The sequence below is a fragment of the Lampetra planeri genome, chromosome 33 (assembly GCF_965212315.1).
Source record: "Lampetra planeri chromosome 33, kcLamPlan1.2.h2, whole genome shotgun sequence".
In the NCBI taxonomy this organism is placed as follows: Eukaryota; Metazoa; Chordata; class Hyperoartia; order Petromyzontiformes; family Petromyzontidae; genus Lampetra; species Lampetra planeri.
In genome coordinates, this window is record NC_136139.1 from 6402480 (window position 1) to 6430065 (window position 27586).

General features: G+C 49.8%; 1 protein-coding gene across 2 annotated transcripts; it reads right to left on the reverse strand.

Moving 5' to 3' along the window:
• Window positions 1-477: 477 nt before the first annotated feature.
• LOC144729699 (uncharacterized) lies at window positions 478-27533 on the reverse strand. 2 transcript variants are annotated; one of them, XM_078610134.1, is made up of 2 exons: window positions 26926-27533; window positions 478-6660 (listed from the first exon to the last, which is right to left on the reverse strand). In XM_078610134.1, the coding sequence occupies exons 1-2, from the start codon at window positions 26926-26928 to the stop codon at window positions 5539-5541; spliced, it is 1125 nt and encodes a 374-aa protein (XP_078466260.1). In that variant the 5' UTR covers window positions 26929-27533; the 3' UTR covers window positions 478-5538. The 2 variants fall into 2 exon arrangements, with proteins under 2 accessions (XP_078466260.1, XP_078466261.1); XM_078610135.1 differs by lacking the exon at window positions 26926-27533 and adding an exon at window positions 11190-11622.
• Between the last annotated feature and the right edge of the window lie 53 nt (window positions 27534-27586).

Genomic DNA, 27586 nt, shown 5'->3' on the forward strand with positions numbered 1-27586 from the left:
CCCAGTTAAACAAAAATAAAGCCAACTTAAAACATTGACATCCATCCTTGCCTCGTGTCGTCCTCGTGATGTTGCACTGGTGTTCATACGGTTACAGGAATCTAGCGCACACTTACATAGGATCATCACAGGCACTTTGGACTCTAGTAGTCTAGTGGTCGTGTCTTACGCTGATAGTTCTTGCTCCAAGCCAGCCGAGCAGCGTTCTGGAAAATATATCGAGTGTGGAGAAATGAAGCCCTGCATTTAGATGATGATGTAAAACTTCGAAATGGAATGTCCTGAGCAGCATGGATTGGCCTGAAAGTGCACCCAGCTTGGCACAAGCGCCGTGGCGACGTCACCGTGACAGTGGCGTGTATTGTCGAAGCGCGTTTGTCGAGGTCTGTCCTTTCCCTAGGTCCACTCAACCTTAGTGATAGTGCATACACACTGTACATCTCACCCAAACAGTCAACAATGGACACCACATTTGTATGTCTTTAAATATTTCGAATTTTTTTATTAAATAAAAACGTACAACTGTGCACCAGTGGTAAAAAAGAAAATCAACACGGCTTTAATAAAATAAAAAAAAACAGCCGGGTACTATTGCAAATGAACAATCAAAATTCGCCGGCCCAACATTCATCTCGAGTCATTTTTACATTCACAATCTTCATGGCTTTAACTTTAAACATTACACGGATACGGTAACACGCAGTAGTAGTCGTAATAACATCATATATTTTTGTCGAGAGAAAACTTCTTTTAAAAAGCAGGTCGGGATACATTTTTTTGAACCCAGTTTCTGAGATTAGTTTTAAACCCACTTTATCAAAAAATTTTACTCTCCCAATTATCCAGGGCGATTGGGGTATCGGGCTCGAATAAAAGTAAAATAAAATAAAAAGCGTCATGCAAAACGTATTCCTCCACAGTTGAAGACATCGAATGTAACACGCAGTGTGTCACGTGGGCACAGTCACTGACGAGATAGGAGGAGGAGGATATGATATTAAAACTCGCGCTCGTGCCAGAAGACAACAGAAAGGAGAACGCGCCACGGTTAATCCCGCACCGGGCAAAACCCGAGAGAACCAACTGTAATTTTGCAGATCCCTCCTGTAAACCTTTAAAATTTTAAGGAAACCAACCCGTGTAGTGTGGACGTAAATACACCCCCAATAACTTACAATTATAACCCAGGAATATTTAAAACATAATACCGTTCCTCCTGTAATCCGGAGACTATGATCATTGCAACTATCAGACACAGGAGGTGTTAAGGTCGGCAAGGTTGCTCTCTGCAAGGGTGCGAGGCCTGCCTTGGCCTGTAAACATGTGATGAATTATGAACGTGTCTTTTTTTAAATAGGTTCAAATAGGTCATTAAAAGGTTGTTGTCTGAGTAAAGTGCCATAACAGATCACGTTTTCAGGAATCATCTGAAAAAATTAAACTTCACAAATTTGTTTCGAACAAGAGATCCATGTAGGGCTACGTTGTCAGCAGAGAGCCGTGCATTAAAAAACACGTGATTATTGTACTGTAGTAATAGGTTTTTACCCTTTCAACTGGTACAAAAACTGACACCTTTATACAAGGCATCATGTTTGCAATAACCACAACACAAGCAGTCAAAATGCAAACAAAAAGAAACAACTCTGATAATGATATGCACTGTCCTTGAAGTTGATTGGTCCACACCCGAGACAGCTTTTCTTAGAGCCTAGTCTCACATGGTGTTGGACCATCGGTGTTGGACCAGATGACGCCTCTTAGCGTCCAACACCAATGGAGACTAGGCTCTAAGAAAAGCTGTCTCGGGTGTGGACCAATCAACTTCAAGGGCAGTGCATATCATTATCAGAGTTGTTTCTTTTTGTTAGCATTTTGACTGCTTGTGTTGTGGTTATTGCAAACATGATGCCTTGTATAAAGGTGTCAGTTTTTGTACCAGTTGAAAGGGTAAAAACCTATTACTATATTTTGCCACTGGTAACGGAGATGTCTCATAGTGTTGTACTGTACTTTGCTCCAACGTCTATCTCCCCCCCCACCTTCACTACCCCACACTGGCCCCCAGGACTCGCACGACATTGGCGGAAGGCTTCTCATCCAGCAGTGGATTGACAAAATGGCTGCACGTTTATGCCACTGTTTTTTTTGTTAGAAGTTACATCCTTGAATTCCATGATCCATAAGCAAGCAGGTCTCATCAAGATATCAAATCGAACCCAACGAGTCTCAAACATTAAAACGATCCCGAGCACAGCACTGGAAATTCCATAATGTTATGATGGGGGGCCCTGTCACTCCGTAGGGTGACACCACTGCCAGGTTTGGGTACGACAGTTATAGGGTGTTTTGTGAGGGTAACATGTTTCGAGGGCATTTGGCGCCATTGCAATTTTGGTCCTGGGCCACATACTAAACCATTTTTTTTTATTTTACCAGGGAAGGCCCACTGAGATAAATATTTCTTTTTCAGAAGTGACCTGGCCACAAATGATAGCTCAGTAAAGTGGCTTATCACGTAGGACACTTATAGCAGTCAAATACTCTCAACGCATGCACCGTACCTCCTAATAATTAAACGGCGATAACAAGAACGATATTAACTATTGCTGGCCACGAACCCATAAACGGCCACGACACACGCAAACATCTATATTGCAGGCCACAGTACCAAAATCACATAATTTTGTATAAAAAAATAGAAACATTAAAAACTGGTCGATCACTAATTTCCAACTAAACGCGCGATAAAAACTATCCCCGATTAATTACGACGATTCAGTTTTTGTTGTTAAAAAACGTCTTTAAAATGTGTCCCCAATTCCACACAGCACAGGGTGATCCATTTATAGATAACTCAAAATGACAGCGTCGTTGTGGAGAATATTTAGTAAGATTGTTCTTCACAGCGAAGCTCAAGATTATTTCAAGTTATGGATTGCTTTAGAATTTTGCGTCGTACAGTGAGCCCCTTGCCTGTAAGATCTGGCTCACCAGCATCACCACAAGCAAGCCCGACTCCGCTGCTGATGGGACAACTGTTTATCAAAACTGGCCCAGAGTTTGCCTATTTTTGAAGCAATGTTGCCGAAATTATGCACCCCCGGAAGGCTCTGTGCACACGTTTGTGAAAGAGACATTGTCCGCTTATTTTCAAATATAAAGACGCCTTACTGATTTACGATGATCACTTCCTGCTTCTCAAGGGGCAATGTGAAAGTGATGGCTCGATATCTTAGAGAGGGGGGGGGGGTGTTACACAATTTAACAAGTGTGTTGAAACTGGTGAGACGCGAGTAGAGGCTTTTAAATAAAATTTTGCTTTATCTGGAATCTCCCCATATCTATAAATGGATCAACCTTTACATGCATACACACTACTAAATTATGTTCAGACATACACAATGCATTTTTGTTGGCTTTTAGAATACACATCTTAACATAGCTTCGAATGTAATACGTAAAAGGTAGTGGGCTAACAGATCCCATGAAAAGGGTATACACTCTTTCTAAATGTGTGATGGATGGCATTTTACTTAACACCTGTGAAACCATTGGGTTGACAGTAATCATCAACAAAATAATAATCCACGTAGGAGCCGAAAGAAGGGGCTATGGGACAGATTGGAAATTGAGCTGCATAAAGAACTGTCCATACCCCCAGTTATCTTCGCCCTGGCTCCCCTTGATGGGTTCCATGCCAAATTAACTCCGAGGCGACAGTGGAGTAAAATTTCAGACTTCCGTTGACCCAAGATCCCCTCGCTGTGTCCTCTTCCCAACCGCCCCGAGTGAAACCATCGTTATTGGGAACCAGAGGTGCAGCTTTCGAGTGTGCAGAAGGTGTAACTGGACCAGAAGCACCAAGCTCCGGCCTACGTAGTTAGGAGGTGGGGGGTGAGGGTGAGATATTGCAGGAGGCCCCCACATTTCATTCTTTGCATGAATGGCCCATGGCAACCTGGCCACACCAGGGCCTGTTAGATAAACCATTATAATGGTAGATGACCTCATAGCTGCTCTCACCACGGCTTTGGATTAGCAGCCAGAGGAATGTGGTGGCTTGGTCGCCATTTTAATTCGGTTAATTTTTCTACCAAATCGCAAAGCACGCATGGCGGGAACACTTCATTTTCTACCTACGTGACTTTACCGAAAGAACCAAAGAGTATGGATTCCTGCAGTCACGAAAGCTTCAAATCAAGACAATTAAATTAATCGCTGTCATGCTGACGATTTTACCACCAATCACAAAAACTACTCGCCCCACTTCCCTTCCCCTTTGCCCTCCAGATCCACCCACAACCACGACTACATTCTGACCATAAAAATCTACTGGACATCTGTGAAAAAAAGAGCTTTATCGCTCATCCGATTCCTCCGGTATAAATACATATTTTGATCAACATTCGGGCTGTTAAAGTCACTCTTCATCGGGCGGGGGGGGGGTGGTAAGTACGCCCCCCACCCACTCAGCCGGCGTGAACACGCACACGGGCAACGGTTCCAGGAAACTTTCAGTCGGGTGGCATTGGCACCCCTTGCAGTTCATTTGTGGAACCCGTGCAAGGACGATGAACACGGGTTACCATGTGTGCACGTCCGTGTGTGTCCAGGGTTCAGGTCGGCGACCCAGAAAACATTTCGGTACCCTGGCACACCACACCCAGAATATATACCTACAGACACACGTCTGGCTACGGCTACTATTGCTAACCACGTGCCACCCCCGCTGGTTTAATCGAGTCCTCTGGAGGACCCCAAAAAAAAATTCAGCAAGAGATGAATCCCTGGCACGTGACCCTCGGTTAAATGAACGTTGCCAACTGTGTGAACTAGGCGTGGAGCGATTCGCACTCCCACAAGCAGGTCCGCAAAGAATCTTTAAAATTCGGGGGCCACAATTCAACTCAATATTCGAGATTTTAGTGTAATATTCTTCGCATCGTTGTTATCGCGCTCGACTCCTCTACCTTGTTCCCTGAAGGTAACATCGTGTATCGTGCACGCAAACAATACAATCTGTTGAGACTGGCGTTTCTTTGCCGGTCGGAAATTAGCGTGCATTGCAGACGCACGCGGCAACGGGGAATATTTTCAGCGAGAGGGGGTCACAAGACAGCAATGCTGCCAACACTTCGGCCCAACATGTCGGCTAAACCCTTGACGAGCAGGCCCCGAGTGCATTTGTCGTCAAGTTTGGGGTTTGTGTATTAAAACTCATTGTTGACATCACATGGCAATGGAGTAAGTTGTGCTGTTGCATGTTGGGTCAGGCTTCAGTTCCGTTGCTTGAGGTTCCATCATCTCGCGCCACCGTTTAAAAGTGTCTACCCACGTTTGCCTTTGTAGGTTTAAAATAACGACGTTTATGGTAACAAAATAATAAAATAAAAAACGCATTTCAGGCGCGCGCGCACAAACGTCTGCGTTTTCCGTCAATGGTTCGGGTTTCTCTTCTGCAAAAAGTACACCTTCCATATTTAATAAATAAGACGGAACTCATTGGGCCTGGGGTCACAACTCCTGTGCCTGGTGTCATGACCCCACGAGCACCTCCATGATGTGTTCCAAATCGGAGAGCTCCGCTTTCCACTGCGACGCGGGCGTCCCCGACGCCTCGCTGCCGCACGCCACCGGGAAGCACCGCAGCCACGAGTCGCCGCTTCCATCGCTTTCTCCGCCACCGTAACCGCCCGCCAAGACCGGCGCTGCGCCGCCATCGCCGGTGCTGCCGGCGATAGCGCAGCTCGCGAGCACTCCCGGAGAGAAGAGGTCAAAGTCGTAGAGCGCCGTGTCGATCTCGGCAAAGATGTCGTCGAGCGTGTGCGAGAGGTCCATGGCGAGGTACGTGGGATCCGGGCCGCTGAGCCCGGCCGCCTGCAGCAGGGAATCGGTCAGCGACACCGTCGTCAGCTCCGTGCCCTCGTCCCAGCTGCAGCTTGGCTTCCAGAAGAGCTCTTCTGTTGGCCACGCGACCGGTGCCGTCGCTTCTGCTGGCGCTGCAGCGGCCGCAGCTGCCGCCGACGCGCCGCGCCGCGACTCTTCGCCACCGCTCCACGGCGCCGGTGACCGCACGGCTGCCGCGGCATCAATCTCGGCAGGCGCAACCCTCGGCAGAGTGTCGGGCACGAGCGGCCCGCGGGTCGCGAGGTCGATCGGCGGTGTCGTCACTCTCGCGTCGAGGAACTGCGCCGGCGTCGTCGTCGCCGTCGGCGCCGTCACGGCACAGCGGCGCCTCCGCCGTTTGGCACGCATGTCCTTCTTCAGCCGGTGCGTCATGTTGGCTACGAGCACCGAGCGCCGGAGGCAGGGCTCGCGGTGGGCGCGGTACGCGTTCATCTTGGCGATCGACAGGCACAGGGCGCCCTGCATCAGCTCCGAGTCCGGGGGGCGGTCCCCCCCACTGCCGCTGCCGCCCCCACGGCGACACCGCTTCGGGGGAGGGCTCCCTTGCTCGGCCCAGTCCTCGTCCACCGCCCACCACTCCTCCTCCTCCATCGCCTCGGTGTTCTCCATCTCGTTGTCGTCGTTGTTGTCGTCGTCGTCCGCTGCCGATGTCGTCATCGCCGCGGGGCCCGGGCCGCGATCGTCGCGGGTCCAGGAGTCCCCGGCGCGCTTGCGTTTGCCAAAGCGGCTCAGCAGCTTTGCCTCGATGGCCTGCGGGGACAGGTGGACAGGCGATGAAGAGGCGTTCAGAGGGTGCCGGGGACAGATTCAACGTCGCGATAGGCGTCTCGCCACCACGTCACAGTTTATCACAATAACGTGCCAAACGGTATTAATCACTCATGAAGGGACGACTCAGGTGCGAGGAGGAGCCACAGCGAGGCGGGTGAACCAGTGCCAAATCCCCCCCAAAGCTCTGCGGCTCACTATATATTAAGATGTCTTCAGCCTGTGCACGAGCGTTTATACATGTTGGAGGAAACTGGAGCGGTCGCGCAAAACCCACGCGTGCCAGAGGGCAACACTGATTCAGATGGAACCGGTGCAGCAGCCCACGTGTTGCTGTGCCGCCGTCTCCTGGCGAGCCAGGGTATTGCACGCCCCCGACACCCACCTGGGGAGGGAGTTTCACAAAGAATCGTGCGAGCCACCGAGCCTCACTAACTCCGCAGCGCTGCATTGCAGGCCACGTTGCGTAGCCACCTCCGTGGCGAAAGACAGAGCGGCGCGGGCGACTGCAGAAACACCGACCGCAGGGTGGTAACGAACCGCCATGAACTTCCAACCATTCAACGGAGGCACGAAAGTAAATCCCCCCCCCCACATCAGCCGAAGCCGTTTTCTGGCCGAGCTAATCTGGACGTAGCATTGTGGGTTGGTTGCCATTCATCCAGTCACTCGCAAGAAGACGACCGTGTCAAGGGGAGGATGCTGATCAGGAACAGTGCAAATGCTGCGATTCATAAACAAAAAACTCTCACGCCGATGATAAAGTGTAACAAATCGAAAGCGTAAAAACGATGCTAAGGGATGTTTGCCAATGATATGATAACGCTGTCACACGCTCAGACTAATGCGGTAAAACAAAACAAGATGGCATCGATGAACACAGAGCAATGAGACGACACAAACGAGACAGAGCGAATGAAAATACACAAATGAGACGCAACGCAGAGGCGACAACACAGAGATGCAACGCAGAGGAGACGCAACGCACACTTGACAACACCACAAAGGAGACTACAAAAACACAATTGATGCCCGAATCGGCACCTTGAAATCGGGGTGGGAAGGGGGCACCCAGCAGGTAACCACCAACTCTCCCTCCTCTGTCAGTGCCCGAAAACTTCCCAGTGCACTCAGCAGTCACCATGCGAGTTTTCCTCTCGGTATAGGGGAGATCCCCTTCACACAGGGATCTCCCCCCTCCCCCCCCGCAGAGCTGGTCGGGGTGACCTCACCGCTACCGGTTGCGACAGGACACCCCCTTAAATTCCTTTTTGACCACGCGTGGGAAATTGGGCCGCGGGATTTCACCTTTCCCGATACGTCCTCGCAAAAAGGCTCTCGTCGCCGCAATGATCGCCGGACTCGAACCCTGTGTCCGTTGTCGAAGCGCACAACAACGAATGCCAACACACACACACACACAAGGGTTGGTGGCTGTTTCACCGCCACCACGTAAATACAACTAGTGTCCCATCAGCCTACGAGCTTTCCAAACAAATGGTTTTGCTTCAGCAGACGTGTGTTTTTTACGGGCAAAACCTGGGCAGGATTTTTTTTTTCGTGGTATGTTTCACCAGAAAGTATAAAACATAGGTTCCTTGGGTTTAAAGTAATATCGAAATAATGTTAGTTTAGTCCATTAGCCTACGTGCCCTCTGAACCAAAGATTTCCACAGCAGCATTTGATTGAAGCAGCAAACACCGGGACTTTTTTGACATTATGAGTCCCATCAGCAGACTTTTAAGACGCAAATGTTCTTGGGTTATAATAAGCTAATCTACAAGCACAAGCGCCTCCTGGATGAATGATTTACAGCTGAAATTGCAGTGAACTTCCTTGTTATTTTCAAAACGGGGTTTTCTCTCTGCAATACCGAGCAAATGTCAGGCCAAATATCCACCGTTGTAACAGACACAGATGGTGCAGACAGACAGACAGATACGAGCTTCAGTTACAGTCAGTTAACCCACTGAGCTCAGAATGTACATTGTTAAAGGTAGACGTGGGTTTAAATAGTCACAGCCAAATATTAAACCAGACTTTAAACAAATCCATATAATTACAATGAGAATTGTAGATTTGCGCCCAGAGACTTTCACAGTACCCACAGACTGACCATAGCCTTATATTACATAAACCCATCGACTCACAGAGAATCCACATACTGAGAAAGACCCAGATACCCAGACTAGAAGATCTATAGAGACTTGCACATATATCCACACAAAGACACCCACAGACAAACAGATCCACACACTTACAAGAGACTCATACAGAGGGCAATATACAGGCCCCCGTAAAGAACTTACAGTGACCCATATGTAAACATTGCATTCCATAGACTTAACGCACGGCATAACGCAAGTAACATAACACTGGACAATAAACACAACATCAAACACCGAGCGTAACACAGAATGACACAAATAACAACACACAGCATAACATACGCATACCTACACTATACACACTGCATCATGTACCCTAACACACAGCATACAACGCACACACACTTCACGCAACTTCACACAGCATAAACAACACAAGTTACACCACACGTGCACAAGCAACACACATACAGGCAAAGCATGAAACAGACATAACGCCCTTAGCAAACACACGTACACAACAAACATAGTATGAACACACAGCACACAAGAGAATGCTCTATAACAGCACTGCAACACACAGCATAACACACACACACATCAAATGGCACAACACGTGTACAGCATAAACACACAGAACAACACACAACGTGCAATAACGAACAACACAGCAAACAATACACAAACTATTAAACAAATAGTATCACAGTAAAACGGATAGAAACAGCATAAACACACACACAGCACAGCAAGCCAGAGACCCTTCTCTCGATTGGCGCTAGGGTTGACTTGACCATACCTCACCACGCCGGTCACGTTGAACAAAAGAACCCTCGCGCCTTGCGACCGGCGCGGTGAAGTATGGTCAAATCAAGAGATAACCCCGTCCCCATCCAGCAGTGGATTGAAGGAAGGGCTGCTGCACACACGACGTGTGACACGCACACGTACCCTTTGCAACAACAACAGCAGCAGCAGCAACAACAAGAGGGCCTGTCAATCAATCACGGGCGGTGGCGAATTTGGCGACCCCCCCCCCCCCCTTGACAGTGGCCTCAATAGATGTTTTTCAAAACAAAAGACCGTGGTGGAACTCTCGCACACCCCCCTCCCCACCGGCGTCAACCTTCTAACTTTTCAGATGGGGGGTGGGTAACAAAGGAGTTAAATCTTGACTTAAAGCTTTCGTGCCTGCTGGAATTCATATATTTTTTGTAATTATTATTATTTTATTTCCTTTGAACCTATCTACGTGACCCAAAGAATATAAAATAAAGAGTTGCGCCCGGTTTTACGATTCAATAAATATACCTGGAAACTTTAACCCCCCCCCACCCCCCACTGACCTCCAGCCCCGTGGGGTCAGAACGAGTCCCTTGATCGGCGGCGCCTCTCCCCCCCCCCCCCCCCTGTTCGGGGCAACCCCCCCTCCTCTTCTTTAGGCAGCCCCCCAATGGAGTAGTACCCCCCCCAACATCACCACCGCCGCCCCCCCCCCCTTCTCCATGGAGATCGTCACCCACTCACTCAGCCAGGAAAGTTTCCAAAGTTCCCCCTTTTGAGTTGGCAAGCGGTCAAAACATTCATTATTGGTTCTTTCTGTAAAGTCACGTAGAAGGGAAATATTTTATATTTATTTTATATTTATATTATTTTATTATTTCCTTCTACGTGACTTTACCGAAAGAACCAAGAATATGCTGCAGTCACGAAAGCTTTAAATCAAGTCTCGATTGCTCGTTCGTCATCTCGAGCACCGCAGGTCCCGTGAAGTACAACGAGGATCACGATGCTTATCGAGTCGCTGGCACATTAGAGTTCTCTTCGAGGCACTCGGTACCCGTGGGTTTCAAGTGTACGAGACTCTAAAGAACGTTTAAGTCTAAAGTCCATCTGAACCTCAATTACCTGTGAATCCACAAGTACCTATGAGTCTCAAGTACTTGAGTTCCATGGACCCATGAGTCCCAAGCACCTACACAAGTACCAAGCGCCTACGAGACCCAGGTCCCTATGAGTCTCAAGCACCTACGAGACCCAGGTTCCTATGAGACTCAAGTACTTGAGCACCGTGTAACCCACAAGTCTCAAGTACCTACGAGTTCCATGGACCGATGAGTCCCAAGTGTGTACGAGTCTGAAGTACCTATGAGTCTTAAGTACCTACGAAACCCAGGTCCCTAGAAGTCTCAAGCACCTACGACTTCCATGTACCCATGAGTCTCGCTCAACCTCCGAGTCCCAGTATACCTATGAATCCCAAGCACATCCGAGTCCCAGGTTCCTATGGTTCCTATGAGCCCCAAGCACCTCCGAGTCCCACCATGAACACTCACACACACACACGTGTGTGTGTGAGTGTTCATGGTGGTGTGTGTGTGTATATCAAAGTCCCGGGTTACCTGCGTGTTCGCAGGTCTGTGCGGCAGCCGCGTTGGCGCCGGAGTCGTCGCTTCTGCTGAAGGAGCTCGGGAGAGCTTCACGCCAAGCCGGCGGGGATGGTGCTGTGGTGGTGGTGTGGTGGTGGTGGTGGTGATGTGGTGATGTGGTGGTGGTAGTGATGGTGATGATGGTGGTGATGATGGTGATGTGGTGGTGATGATGGTGATGATGGTGATGTGGTGGTGGTGATGTGGTGGTGGTGGTGATGTAGTGGTGGTGATGTGGTGGTGTTGGTGGTGATGTGATGTGGTGGTGGTGATGTGGTGGTGTTGGTGGTGATGTGGTGGTGGTGGTGGTAGTGGTAGTGGTGGTGGGGGGGAATCCCGGGGCGACCGAGTGGCCAGTGACGTGCGTCCTCCCCGGTTGAACACCCGGCCCCGAGTGGTCTCGGGACATTGCCCTCCCCAGGCACACGCGGCACGCGTCCCCCTCCCTCCCTCCCTCCCCCCTCGCCCAGCTCCTCCCCCTCCCTCCCTCCTCGCCCCCACTCCCTCCCTCCTCTCCCAGCTCCTCCCATGCACCGCCCCCCCCCCACCAACATCACCAGCAGCAAAGACAAAGATCCCCCGTGTAGGCTGTAACAGACTGTTGGGGCAAGTGCTGCTAGCGTGTAGCACATATGCAGGCCGGCACTGTGGCACACACGAGGGAGGGGGGGGGGACACCACGCCCGGCCGCCTTTGTCTCCCCAGTGACGATGTTTTTACGCACCGCACCATTTGAGGCCGAGTCGACCCTAGGGGAAACCCAGGACGAGGTTCTCGGGCGCCGGGTTCGTAGCGCGGCGTGCTAACCCCGTGAGGCTTACCGCTCACCATCATCACCACTACCATCATCACCACCATCATCATCACCACCACCATCATCATCTTCCTCTCCCATAGCCCCCCCCATCACCCCTGTGGTAGCGCGTCACTGACCCAGCTACCGGCAGCATCACGAGCGGGAAGCGCTCGTCACGGATGCGTCACTGCTCGAGCAGTGGCGTGGGTGTGTGTCTCGACACTCACACAGACATTCACATAAACACTCACACAGACATACTCACATCGACATACTCACACAGACACTCACACAAACACAGACACTCACTCACTCAGACACAGACACTCACACAAACACACACACAGACACTCACACAGACACTCACACAGACACAGACACTCACACAGACACTCACATAGATATACACTCACACACAGACATAGATATACACTCACACAGACATACTCACTCAGACACTCACACAGACATACTCACATTGACATACACTCACACAGACACTCACACAGACACTCACATATACACACACTCACATAGACATACACTCACTCACACAGACATACACCCCAGTCACACATAGACATACACGCACGTAGACAGACAGACACTCACACAGACACAGTTGGTGCGCACCACTCACAGAGACAAAAACAAATATTTGAAGCTTTCGTGCCTGCAGGAATCCACTCTTTGATTCTTTCGGTAAAGTCACGTAGGTAGAAAATTTATAGATCACGACGTTTCGGGCGCAACACAAGCGTCCGTCATCAGGTGCAGCTTTTAAAAGTCTGCTTTAAAAGCTTTTTTAAAACAGTCTGCCTCTGCAGCAGACCGTGCTTTCCCACCTGATGACGGACGCTTGTGTTGCGCCCGAAACGTCGTGATTTATTTTATTTTCTACCTACGTGACTTTACCGAAAGAACCAAAGAGTTTCGAAACAAACATCCTCGCAACTATTCAGTGACACGGCATGTGCAATCCCCTGCTGGGTGGGGGCATCCTCACACTGTTACGGGTCGTGGGGTGTATTTGACCATACTTCACCCTGGTTGGTCAGTGCCCTCTGCCACTCGCCACGCGCAGCCCCACATCAGCAGCAGCAGCTTCTAACACAATGTGTGGTGGGGCATGGTGTGGTGGTGGTGCATGGTGTGGTGGTGGTGTGGTGGTGGGGCATGGTGTGGTGGTGGTGCATGGTTTGGTGGTGGTGCATGGTGTGGTGGTGATGTATGGTGTGGTGGTGGTGCATGGTGTGGTGGTGGTGCATGGTGTGATGGTGGTGCATGATGTGGTGGTGGTGCATGATGTGGTGGTGGTGCATGGTGTGGTGGTGGTGCATGGTGTGGTGGTGGTGCATGGTGTGGTGGTGGTGCATGGTGTGGTGGTGATGTATGGTGTGGTGGTGCATGGTGTGGTGGTGGTGGGGCATGGTGTGGTGGTGCATGGTGTGGTGGTGGTGCATGGTGTGGTGGTGGTTCATGGTGTTGATGGTGGTTCATGGTGTGGTGGTAGTGGTGGTGTGGTGGTGGTGCATGGGGTGGTGGTGCATGGTGTGGTGGTGCATGGTGTGGTGGTGCATGGTGTGGTGGTGGTGCATAGTGTGGTGGTGGTGATGCGTGGTGTGGTGGTGGTGAATGGTGTGGTGGTGATGTATGGTGTGGTGGTGGTGCATGGTGTGGTGGTGATGCATGGTGGTGATGGTGGTGCATGGTGGTGATGGTGGTGATGGTGGCACCCATCCGAGCACTGGGCAGGCTCTAACTTTACGCGACTTCCCAATTCTGACGACAGCGGTCACATTCCGGGCGGTTCAGTCACAGGTAGAGTGGCAAGGCAATAACAGGAACACAATAACAACACAAACAAAGAAAAAGGTCCCCCGTATAGCCTGAACAGACCGTTGGGGCAAGTGTTGTTGGCGAGTCAGCACCTATGAAGGCCGGCATGGCACACGAGGGGGTGGGTGGCCAACACCACGCCCGGACGCCTTTGTCTCCCCAGTGGCGATTGTTTACACATCGCACCGGGTATTAAGTTAAGGCTGAGTCGACCTAGAAGAGGCCCTGGACCGGTTCAGTTAATCGCCACTGGTGTTGGCCCTGAGCGGGAATCGAACTCCGGGTTCGTAGCGCAGCAAGCTGACCGCTGCACTACCACTCACCCACAACAACAACAAAACAACACAACAACAAACAACAACACACGCATACAGAGAATCAAACAAACAACAGACTGACATAGACGTTCAGATAGAGGCCGTACACAGATCACGCAAACACAATAAAGACAACGACTCCCCATGACGCCCGACAGACTCTTGGGGTCAAGTGCTGTGAGCTCGCATCTAGGCAGGCCGCCACGTTACAGCATCCAGCACATCACACTATTAAACATTCGTGTGTAGCGTATGTGTACAGCTCGCAAATCCACTGACAATACTTCACCACACTGCGGTCAGTGCGGGTTGGTTGAAGGGGTATTGTATGTACGGTGACCAGTTTAAATATCACCGTATGCAGCCAACCGTGCAAATCGAAGGGGCGGGGGCAGTACAACAAACTAAAACTTATGTAACATAGTAAGCAACTCAATGTAATTTACCAAATTGAAATTTGTCTTAAGTCTATATTTTATTTCCCCGCACCTGACGTTAGCACGGTTGGCTACGTACGGTGCGAAAGAAGTTCAACGTACATCATTACGTCCTTTGGACGTGACCGACCGTCCGTCCGTCCTACACCCGCCAGCCAACCAGCCAGCCAAATTTTTTTTTTCCAATACAATACGATTATCCGTTATGTGTGCGCGGCCGTTGGTTAATTATTGGCGTAAAAAAATATTAAAATTTGAGACGAAGGTATGTCTTTGCCCATCACGTTTTAACATGTTAGACCGTCGTCCCATATGAGACTCATGGAACAATTATTTCCAATTCCCTTGGTTCCAAGGACATTGGGTCCAGCCTCCGAAAAGGCCAATGGAACTACGTAACATCAAGACGGACTCTAATCTGGTTATTTATTCTTTAGTTTATATGTAAAACCCCATTGTTTTTTTTTTAAACCAGTCGGTCGTGTTGTAAACGAGCTGCTATCTCGCACTGGGCACCCCACACGACGCCTCTCATGCTAATCGCCTCCCCAACCCTCCACGCACACCATCTTACAGTACCACCCCCACCACCACTACCACAACCGCCCCCGCTCGTATATTGATCAGCGGAGAACCCCCCTAAGAACTAAACTAAACAATGTTTTATTTGACCAGGCAAGGCCCCACTGAGCTATGTAGCTCTTTTGCAGAAGTGACCTGGCCACAAATGACAGCTCAACGAAGTGGCTTATCACGTGGGATTTTATAGCAGCCAAATAGTCTAAACTCTGAACAGAGCAGAGCCGGAATTCCCAAAACGAATTCCCACTTCCCGATATAATAACCATCATTGCCACAACAACTCACAACCACAACGATCGCCTTCGTCACCCCCCATTTACCCGCCAGAGCCATCACCATCGCCGTTATTCACAACTATTACTACCACCATTACCATCACCGATCATCACCATTACTCCCCATCACAACCACGGCCAACCATTTCCACCGCAACAGCTATCAACATTACTTAACACACAAATACCACCGCTGCAATCACTATCATCCGCACCTCCGATCAGCACGGTTGGTTGGCGACGTACGGTTGCGTGTACACGTGCAACGCACGTGCGCACACATTGTGCACAAGGATGAGCCGCAGCATCGGCGCACAATTAGCATCATGTAGGAGGCACGCGCCGAATACGCGCGTTATGCTAATCGAGGCGCGTTATGCTAATCGAGGCGAGGAGCCGCGGGGGTGCGCGCGTTGAGGAATGAAACTGGCCCGACCACTCATCCTGGCCTGGCCAACGCGGACCCCAGACTTTGTATAAAAACCAAGAGTGGTAAAACATTAACAAATAAATGAAACAGATGCACAAGCTCAACTTGCACACGGAATCACGGGATTCGTAGACGTTGCATGAAGGTTACTTGCCAGGTGAAGGAGTCTTCTTCTAAAAGGGAATTAATTCCAAATTGACTTTAGCCGCTGAGGTCGTGACTTTTTTTTCATTCTTGTTGCTCTATGGCTCTGTGATGTGCACTGATATCCACTTTTTGAGGGCGATATTGGCACATCAAATAGAGGTTGATAGATCGATTGACAGGGTTTAAGGTGCATAGAGACTTCCTGCACATCTACCTGTAGAACATACTCTCTGGGTCTTTCGGTAAAGTCACGTAGATAGAAAAATAATAATAAAAATCACGACGTTTCGATCGCAACACCAGCGGTGCTGGTGATTCTTGTGGTGGTCGAGTATTCTAATGATTGTAAAGTGAATGAAATGGGTCTGGGCTCAATCATAATAATGTGTAAATGTCACACTTTGCTTCGGTCACAGCCGTGCCAAGCAATAACCATGCGTTCTCAAAACATCAAGAAGGCAGTTTACAGGTTACATTTGTAAGGATGATTTACGTTGTGTAACAAAATAACACGTAATGGTTAGCCGCAGCATAAATCAAATGTCCTATGCCAGAGTTTCCAACAACTCCAGTCCTCCTGACCCACCAGGGCCCCATGCTGTGTGAACTTGTCTACTAATATTCCGCGTTCCAAAGCACAATAAGTCGTCACACGCTGCACGTGCCTGATGATTCATTGCAATCGGCGAGCTCCTCCGCGTCCCCCGAGGGCACACGTAAAACACGTGCACGCATTGCGCCTACACTTGATGGGCGAAGTTAAATGTCCTGCATGGCGCCTTGAGATTATGTGCATTGTATACAAACTTGAGTCGAACTAGGACATGTCTTATGAAGGTTACACGAATTATGTGAAGCTGCTGCTGCATTTGCAGTGGTGCACAAGCACAAATACGTGACTTTACCGAAATAACAAAGAAGATGAATCCCTGCAGTCACGAAAGCTTTAAATCGAAATTTAAGCACAAATAACTATATATATAAACTCACATTCGTCAAATGCTCTACCTTTAAAGAAAAAATATATAAGAAATGAAATATATTAAATCATATAAAAGATGACCTTTTAGCCAATGGTCCTTCTTCACGGCACGTAAATCGTCTTAAAGGGAGGAGGGTCCCTGGCAATGCTACATCTGGCGGGTTCGCCAGTATCGATTAGCGTGGGGCCTGTTTCGTGGAACACTGTCGGGACCGATCCGGAATTTTCTTGTTCTGAGCCAATGAGGTTGTGGCCCGTTGGGGCGATGAATTGCGTGAGAAATACTTTTAATCTTTGTTTGTGGAGATTCGATGAAAGGACATCTAAGTGCGATGGTGCCATTGAACATCTCCGCCTCTGTTAATGTCAGACGGGATCACGTTTACCAATCATCAGGCGCGTGCAACGACTTCATTTGCATCTGAGCGAAGGAGACTTTAGTGTCGCGTCGCGGAAACCACCAGTATTGGGCAAATCCTGCGCCTTTGACAATTGATGTCTGACCTGCAGTTGAACTCCCACGCAGCGCTCTGTCGTGTCACAAGCGTCTTGCCGACCACGGGGGGTCTTGGTAGTTGTATACGAGTGTAGAGACAGAGAAGGAGTAGTGGGGTTGGGGGAAGGTGGGGAGAGAAGAACTGTTCCTCTTTCACAATGCAACGGCAGGGCAGTGGCAGGCATGCCTGAGCGACGTCACCTCTGCACGAGTCACCTACGCACAGGTATGCGTGGCATGCGGTGGAACGGTTCCCACTACTAAAACTGAAGGGCAATGGCTACTCGCAGGTTGGCCTCACAATACCCTTCAGCCATTCGTCAGTGTAAGTAATTCGTCAGTGTAAATAATACGTCAGTGTTCTTATCGCGCCTGCCACGATGGAGAGACGCGTGCGAGGCAGAAAGAGGGACCCCGCGTGAATTGGGGAATTCGTATTCCCAAGTTCCTGGTATAATTCAAACTGCTAGGAAAATAATTGGGCTTTGACAAGGACGTGTCGCTGGAATGATGGACGATGGTCAAGGATAGCAACAGATTGGCAGCCAAGGAATGGAACACGGCTAAGAGGACGGAAGGAATGATGGAAAAATCAGATTGTGTGTAGGTGCCGAGTGAATTATTAATTTCAGGATTGAGAAAGGTGGTGGCGGCGGCTTGGGGAGGCATTTATCCAGCAGTGGATTGACCACGGCTGATGATGATGATCAGATCAGTGCCCTCCCGTGAAAATGCCCCTCCCCACTCCACTTTGATTCCAGCTCTGACTGAAACAGCCCAGGACTGGACAGGAGCACATTTGCACAAAAGACAAAGATTCCCCGAATAGCCATAACAGACTGTTGGGGAAAGTGCTGTTAGCAAGCACCAATGAAGGCTGGCACGGTACACGAGGGACGAGGGGGGTGAGTGGCCAGCACCACGCCCGACCGCCTTTGTCTCCCCAGCGGCGATGATTTTTACACACTGCACCAGATACTCATTTGAGGCCGAGTCGACCTCGGGGAGGTCCAGGACCGGTTCAGATAATCGTCACAGGTGTTGGCCGTGAGCGGGAATCGAACTCGGGTAGCCGGGTTCATATCGCGAGCACGCTAACCTGCTACAACTTCCCGCTCCCCACACACCCCCAGCAACACCCATTACCACCACCACCAATACCATCATCATCCCCTCCCCAAGCCACCACCACCACCATAACTCAGCAGAGTAAACTCCTCCACCCCGACGTTTTATCTGCGAGACTGACGCCAGCAGTTAAAACAGACGGGCCGAGCGAGTGTTTGTGTGTTTGGGGAACCTGTTAAGCAAAAATTGTGAGATTTTATGGCTATTAAAGTTCGTGTGGCAAGAATAATATATCGTCTTGCTTTACTGCGCGCGTTGACTTAAGGCAGCAGAGGCGCGTGCGCAGTTGAACAAACAACAACCGCCACTCGCCACTCAGTGGCGGTGACGTCACCACGGCGCCTGTGCCAGGCTAGGTGCACGTTGAGGCCACGTGAAGTGTCGCACGCCCGCTGCTGGCAGGAGTGTTACGGGACAGACGCAGCAGACACAGAAGGTGCCATGGCTCGACTGACCCGTGTGGCACACGCTGGGTCTGTCCCGTGACACTGGGTCGACTAACCCATGGCACCTGCTGGGTCTGTCCCATGACACTGGGTCGACTAACCCATGGCACCTGCTGGGTCTGTCCCGTGACACTGGGTCGACTAACCCATGGCACCTGCTGGGTCTGTCCCGTGACACTGGGTCGACTAACCCATGGCACCTGCTGGGTCTGTCCCGTGACACTGGGTCGACTAACCCATGGCACCTGCTGGGTCTGTCCCGTGACACTGGGTCGACTAACCCATGGCACCTGCTGGGTCTGTCCCGTGACACTGGGTCAATTAACCCATGGCACCTGCTGGGTCTGTCCCGTGACACTGGGTCGACTAACCCATGGCACCTGCTGGGTCTGTCCCGTGACACTGGGTCGACTAACCCATGGCACCTGCTGGGTCTGTCCCGTGACACTGGGTCGACTAACCCATGGCACCTGCTGGGTCTGTCCCGTGACACTGGGTCGACTAACCCATGGCACCTGCTGGGTCTGTCCCGTGACACTGGGTCGACTAACCCATGGCACCTGCTGGGTCTGTCCCGTGACACTGGGTCGACTAACCCATGGCACCTGCTGGGTCTGTCCCGTGACACTGGGTCGACTAACCCATGGCACCTGCTGGGTCTGTCCCGTGACACTGGGTCGACTAACCCATGGCACCTGCTGGGTCTGTCCCGTGACACTGGGTCGACTAACCCATGGCACCTGCTGGGTCTGTCCCGTGACACTGGGTCGACTAACCCATGGCACCTGCTGGGTCTGTCCCGTGACACTGGGTCGACTAACCCATGGCACCTGCTGGGTCTGTCCCGTGACACTGGGTCGACTAACCCATGGCACCTGCTGGGTCTGTCCCGTGACACTGGGTCGACTAACCCATGGCACCTGCTGGGTCTGTCCCGTGACACTGGGTCGACTAACCCATGGCACCTGCTGGGTCTGTCCCGTGACACTGGGTCGACTAACCCATGGCACCTGCTGGGTCTGTCCCGTGACACTGGGTCGACTAACCCATGGCACCTGCTGGGTCTGTCCCGTGACACTGGGTCGACTAACCCATGGCACCTGCTGGGTCTGTCCCGTGACACTGGGTCGACTAACCCATGGCACCTGCTGGGTCTGTCCCGTGACACTGGGTCGACTAACCCATGGCACCTGCTGGGTCTGTCCCGTGACACTGGGTCGACTAACCCATGGCACCTGCTGGGTCTGTCCCGTGACACTGGGTCGACTAACCCATGGCACAGCGGTTTGCACGCTGCTCACGACCCGGGTTCGATTTCCGCTCACGGCCACCAACACCAGTGACGATTATCTAAGCCGGTTCTGGGCCTCCCGTGGGTCGGCTCAGTCTCAAATTAGTACCTGGTGCCGTGTGTAAACATCGCCACAAGGGAGACAAAGGCGGCCGTGCGTGGTGCTAGCCACCCATCCCCCCTCGTGTGCCGTGCCAGCCTTCTTGGGTGCTCGCTAACAGCGCTTGCCCCAACAGTCTGTTCAGGCTATACGGGGGATATTTGTCTTTGTATTCAATTGTCTGGCCATATACAGCACAGTATATGGATGCATGTGTGGTCTTTTTTTGTACTCCCAAAATACGTGAATGTAATTTACGACCCAATAACACTGACGAATATCTGTGAAGTGAGCCGATTTAAAAAAAAAGAACCGCAATTGCAGGGCTGCGCCTTCACCCTTGTAACTGAGAAGCGAGTGCGACATCTCGCGTATGCAAGACGCCGTGCGGTTTTGTCCGCTCTCGCGCGGTGCCAATCGCTTTGCACGCCGCGTTGCAAACATTCCACCCGAAACGGTTTCTCTTGGCGTACAGAAGCAAGTCACGGGGGGGGATTTGCGGAACCGGTTACCGGTTTTACCGGTTGGCGTTGAACAACCGGAGCGCTTGCGCGTGCGCGTCCAGAGTCCCTGTAATGCAGCGGTTACCGGAATGTAATGTCCCCGGAGAGCGTGCAGATCAGCAGCGGCTACGGCCAGACCCGACAGCCGCGCGCCGTGAAACGGCCTCCGTGTACACGAAGGCAAAGAGCATCCGCCATGCATAATACGCCTTGGGGGGGGGCAAGTGTGCCCGCTCGTTGACGAACAACTCTGGGAAGACCGGAATGCCGTACGAGGCCGCCTTTGTCTCCCCGGTGCTGACGTGTACACACGGCATCAGCTACTGTACTCATTTAAAGCCGAGTTGATGGGGGGGGGGGGGGAGAATAATATTTGTAATTTATTGACAGTGAGCGGGAATCGAACTCGCACCCCAGGTGGTCGGTTTCCTAGCGCACGATACTACCGCTCCGCAAACACGCACACCCACTCACGCAGCCATTCGCAATTCTTGACACAAATTCTTAAGACCTCTCCCAACATACCATCGCCTAAAAAGGCTCACGCGAGTTATAACCACGAAAGAATTTCCGCATCAATCCGTTCGGGGAACCCACGCGGACCCAACGAGTGCGTGGCGCAACACGTCACAGCAGCGCACGGGAGAGTCGCCCATTCTCAGGATTATAAGACGCACCCAACCCCCTTCCTGTGCAAGCCAAAGTTGGGAGTGCGTCTGAAATATCAAAATAAATAAGCAATGTCTCCATATATACATACTCTTAGTTCTTTCGGTAAAGTCACGTAGGTACAAAATGAAATTAAAATTAATAAAAATAAATATTTTATTTTTATTAATTTTAATAAATATAAATATTTATTTTTATTAATTTTAATTTCATTTTTTACCTACGTGACTTCTGCGGCCGGAATCCTTGCAGTCATGAAAGCTTCAAATGCTTTTGGCTAACCGTCGAAGACAGTCACTGCTGCATCGCGCGCTTTCAGGTGCGCTTCTGCGACCGTCTGGAAGGGCTCCTTCATTCCGACATTAGCAAGCCACTGGAGCTACGCACTTTTAAAACGAGATTGACAAACCCATTTCTTTAGAACTGCTTTGTTGTGTTAAATTAGTTGTCCTTCCCCCCGCACCTTCGATTTGCACGGTTGGTGACTTGGTGCAAAAGAAGTTCAACGTAACATCGTGCCGGAGTGGAGCTGCAGCATCAGCGAAAATTTAGCATAATGCAGAGACACGCGTCGCGCGCGCGCGTTATGCTAATCGAGGCGCGGCGCCGCGGGGGTTGAGCGCGTGCAGGGACCAGACCGGTCCAACCACTCCTGGCACGGCCAGCGCGAAAAGCCAGACTTTGTAAAGCCAACGCAGTAAATTAATAAATAATTAAAAGGCTGCACAAGCTCAACTCAATGCATAAATCACGGGATTTAGTACCCGTTGCATAAATGTCACGTTAAGGGTTTTTTTTGTAAGAGGCGATTCTTTGCATTGCCAGTATCAGGATGAGTGGAGTGGTTCGATTTCCCGGCCACGGCAATTGAGATCGATAATAGGTCCTGGGTGGTGGTGGGTGCCCTCATCCAGTGGTGGATTTTAGAAGGGTATTTATGTTTGTATTCATGAAATTAACCTGGTTTTTTTATGGAGATATTATATAGTGTAACTATGTTTGTGGGGCAATGCTTTTTTCCTTTGTAAAGATTCACCACCGTTGAACCGTCTGTAGAGGACAAGTTTACACAACTAAACACCGTGGCCTGGAGGCAAACTCCTGTTCTGAGAATGCAGTGCGTCTGGCAGCGGGCCCATGAATGTCGAGCCACTCATGATGCCTGCCACTTATCCATCCATTAGGGGTGTAATTATTCCACCCCCCCCCCCCCCTGCGATTTTCGTATCGTTTGTTGTTGTAACTTACTGACCAGCACCTACTGGACATCTGCGAAAAGAGCTTTATAGCTCATCGGATTCCCCCCCTATACAGATTGTGATTGGGGGACGGGGAATGAAACCAATCAACTCTCGAAGCCGTCATATTTTGGTGGCCCAGGTTATGAACACGTAGACTTTCTGGTGTTTCTAGTTGTACGCAGATTTGACCATATCTGTGCCAATTTAAAAAAAAATTACCCAGCCCTTCGAAAACGTCACTGGAATGTACATATCACCCAGTCACGATGGGTTGGGAGGTAGCACCGTGGTGACGTCACCACGACGTTCGCCCAGTGCGCTTTAAAAGAGACTCAAAGCTCTGTGGTTAATGATACGTTGGTCAGACGGGACGAATGACCAGGGGCATGAGGCTAAAAATAACGCCAAATAAATATAAAATACTCACAAACACAACTGTCGGGAGTTGCAGAACACGCGTGCCAACAAGGACATTCCATTGATTTTGATGTTGAGATTTTGGGTAAAACCACTGGCGGAGCTAGTGGGGGGGGGGGGCACATGCCCCCCCAAATGATCCGATCGAAATCCATAATTTCGATCGGATCATTGGAGTTTATTCGTAATAAATCGGCATTTTGCGACCCCCACTGCCACTGTGTAGCATATTATGTGCCAGGGACTCTATGAGATGATAGGACAATAGTCTGAGTCCATAATTGTCAATAAGTAACAGCAAAGCAGTTATAAGTGACTCACAGAATTGTGCGCAGTTGCATATACAGCACACGACTTCCCTGAAGGCATACCTGAAAGCATTCACCTTCAGCGAGCACGATGCCGATCACACAACGCGGTTCGAATTCAACCCTTGATCGATGGCTGCGTCATCACCGCACACGCGTCGAATAAAAAGCAAGGGACAAGTCATTACTTACTAACAACTCCTCCAACATTTTTCACTGCTGGAGAGGTTGCCCCCCCCCCTACCTGAAAATCCTGGCTCCGCCATTGGGTAAAACTAGTTATTACTGGTCAAGACTAATTTGAGAATCTATTTAAATTGAGCTGAAGTAACTAATTGGCACGTTTTTGTTTACGTGACAACCCTTACTAATGGACTGTGTTGGGTGGTGGCTTGTTTAACGACACGTTTATATTTACGCGGTCTAACCCCCAAAAAACATTTATTCTGGATAGAGGCCGACCGGCGCCAAAAGTTGGCAAATGGCCTCTTTCGGCATAGTTTCTGTTTCGGCCGAAGCCAAAAAGTTAACTTTCGGTTTCGTCTGCAAGTCAATTTTTTACTTTCGGTCTGGTTTCGTTTTTGGCCGAAACCAAAAATTCAGTTTCGGTCGGCCTCTAATTCTGTATAATATTTGTTGCAAAAGCCTACGGTTTTCACGGACTTTAATAATCACTAATAGCTCGACAGGTCGCGTGTGGTGGAGTCAAGTGTGGGTTCTCCCACCTCTTCAAATATATTTTACCAACGTAGCAGTGGCGTGAGCGAGCAATTGCAAGGGCATGCACATTTACCTGCTACTACACGTGCAGAAAAAGTACGAGTTCCCTTCTCTACAATATCACACATTGGGGGCCACGGAGCGTACAAACTGTTGTAGGTCTAAACTTTCCCATTTTTAGACGCTAGAGACGCAGTCTGGGAGCCAGGACACGGTGTTCCCTTGCTCGCGGAACACTCTGTCACAAGGCACGTGCCCTGCGTGTTACTGCGTTCCCCCATCGCTAAGCGACAGTCTGGGATATGCAGCTGTACACCGCCGGGACATGTAATAAAGGACAAGCGGAATTGCCACGCGCATCGAAGACAGGATCATTCCATGCTCGGTTAATTAAAATTGATATACCGGCAATTTTATCTGGAGCTGTCCGGTGCTAAGCTCTGGAAAATAACGATGAGAACGATGCCGCCGGTGGTGGATTTTTTTTTTGAGCCCTTGCCAATTATGGATTGAGTCCATGATAATTTAGAATGAGTCCATGATGACGATAGTGACTATGCATATTGAGCCGATAACAATGAAAGATTATTTATCCAATGATAAGCACCCAGCTGATATGATGGTATACTTCACTTGCAATTTCATTTCACACGTACCCTTGTCTATATAGTCCTGCAATGACCGTACATCTGTTGAATGATTCGGTAACTTAATTGTGCTATGAACAGTTTTCAAGTAAATTTTATTCTCGATTTATCAAGTGCAGCTTTTGTTTTTGCTGATTTTATATTCGCTTAATTTCTGTACTTTATTTGAATGACTGTGATTCTGGTCTCTTCAGGTCTCACCTTGGAAAACAAAATAATCTTCAACGAGAATGTCAACAATTCAAGTTGTTGAGCAGTTAATGGTGTTAATGATGCCTACGATAGAACCAATTTTTCCCCGGACCGAATGGGAAATCATGAATCCTATGATTGGAAGTTATGCTGCTCACCCCCAAAAGATCTATAAATTTCAGCCGTGTAATCGTTAATGTAAAAAAGTAATGGAACCAGTTAAAAGCTGCCTGACCAACTTACATGAACGATGACGTCCCCATCAGGGTTGGGCGAGTACCTTATTCATGCCAAAAACGAACCAGCCATAAATCCACTGCTGGATGAAGGCGTTCCCAAGCTGTCGCCAATCCTTCACGGTCCTCTGATGCCATAATTCACCCAGCACCTACACACGAGCCAACCTCATCGCTCTATCTCGACGGCGAATGAGCTCTTGGGCACGTTCACCCCCTTTGGATGTCATTACGTTGTTATTTTAGCCCACCAGCCACCAACTCTCACTTGTCCTGCTGAAGGCCACTTGGTTTTTCTCTAACAGAACCGATTACTTCACTGTGTTAGGTAAACCTGGGGTTCGTTATAATGAACGCAATACACATTGCCTGGAGACGGCATTTATTTTAGCAGTCGAGAAAATACGTCTGATCTGCAAGTCTCTTTTGGTAGAGCCGAGCCAAATAAGTGAAAACCGATACAATCGCCTCTATACTTCTCTCGTTATTTACAAGCTAGTTTTTGTCTCACAGTTTTGGCCAGCTGACTAATTTAGCCAGGTTTAAAGTTCTGATAAAAGGTTCGTTCATATTGGATAACCTTTTCTGTAGTTATCGTGCACCCCCTTACAGATAGACGAATGAACAGCCAAGCAGTTCATATACTGTATGCGTTTAACCTCAATTGGAAAGCATTACAAATAAAACGATCACGTAATTTATGGTGAACTTCTTTCGCATCGTACGAAGCCAACCGTGCTAATCGGAGGTGTGGGGTAAGGGCAACAAAAGTATAGTAGGATGGCTGCAATTCATGAATACCAAGTTGAATCCCTGGCCAGGGTATAGTCTCATAATCGCCATATTATATACTCATAATTATATACGCACAATCGTAATATCCGTTACCTAGTGCATGGAAGCCAAAGATGGTTAACTTTCATTTTAAAGACCGACCCGGGTCGTCATAGATACGGATAATTTCCACCACCATCAAAAGCGATGAGCATGTACTCCTAGACCCGACACCTATTGCGAGCAAAGTGATTCACTTGAAAATTCAATCCCCATTCCCTTTCGTTCGCAGTTGACCTTGGTTACAAAAAATCGAGAGGGCGGGCGAAAAGTGGGTGGGGTAAGGTTGGGAAAGGCCCCTGGGGGGGGGGGCGGTGATTCAGTGAGGAGAGGGGTTCGGTAAAAGCGACCAGTGCCAGAACTCAGAGCAAGTGACTCATCACCGACTCCACCTCCTTCCCATCAAAGAGATCGTAACTGCAACTAACTCCACACTCGGGCTACCGTGCGAAACGCACGAAGTAGTACTCGCGTAACCCTGTGATCACACGCTGCGTTACGTACCGTATTTCATATACAGCGATACACGCATACACAGCGCACACGTCTACCTCTTTACGACACCTTAAAGTCACTGGGCAGACGCTGGCGTGTTGCTATAGTTAGTACCGTAACAGGTATCGATCACACGTAGAAACGATAGAATGACCACAGTTGTATCACGCACGCCACTTACCATGTCTCTCCAACTTCGGAGTATCGAGGAAGAGGCGACACGATGGGGGCCGATTCTCACGGCGCTGTGATGTTTAAAAAAAAAGCGAACGCCGTACACTGAATAGAACGCTGAACGAGACGGCGGCTGCGAGACGACTGAGTACAAACGCCCCCTCCGCGGTTTGGCGGAGCCCTTTTTATGCGGATGACGTCCAAGCCGAATGGGTACCGCCCCCAAACCTACACGGAGTGACGCAAGTGCGAGGCGGGCTGCATGGGGAGGGCGGACGCAGCAGGTCGAGTCGCGGGGGTTCGAGATTAAATAAAAAACTGGCGCAATCCGGTCGTCGCCGCGCTAATTCATATGGTAAAAGTGCCTCGCACCGGCGCAGGTAGGGAGGGCCGCTTTGTACTTGCCCGTCTGAAGTGTGGACTCCCAACAAAGGCGCGCATTGTCATTAGCCGATAGCGGCGCGAAAGCACCAACATACTGCGACGGTGCAAGAAAATCGGCGCAGTCTCTTAAACGAACGCCGTTGTATTCATTCACAATACGTAACCCCGAGCAATAACTGTTTAAAATAAAAAATCAGCGTACTCAATCTGGGATCTTGATAACACCGTAATCCTGTTTGATTTACATGCGTAAAGTCCAAGCTGTTTAACCACATATGGAGCTG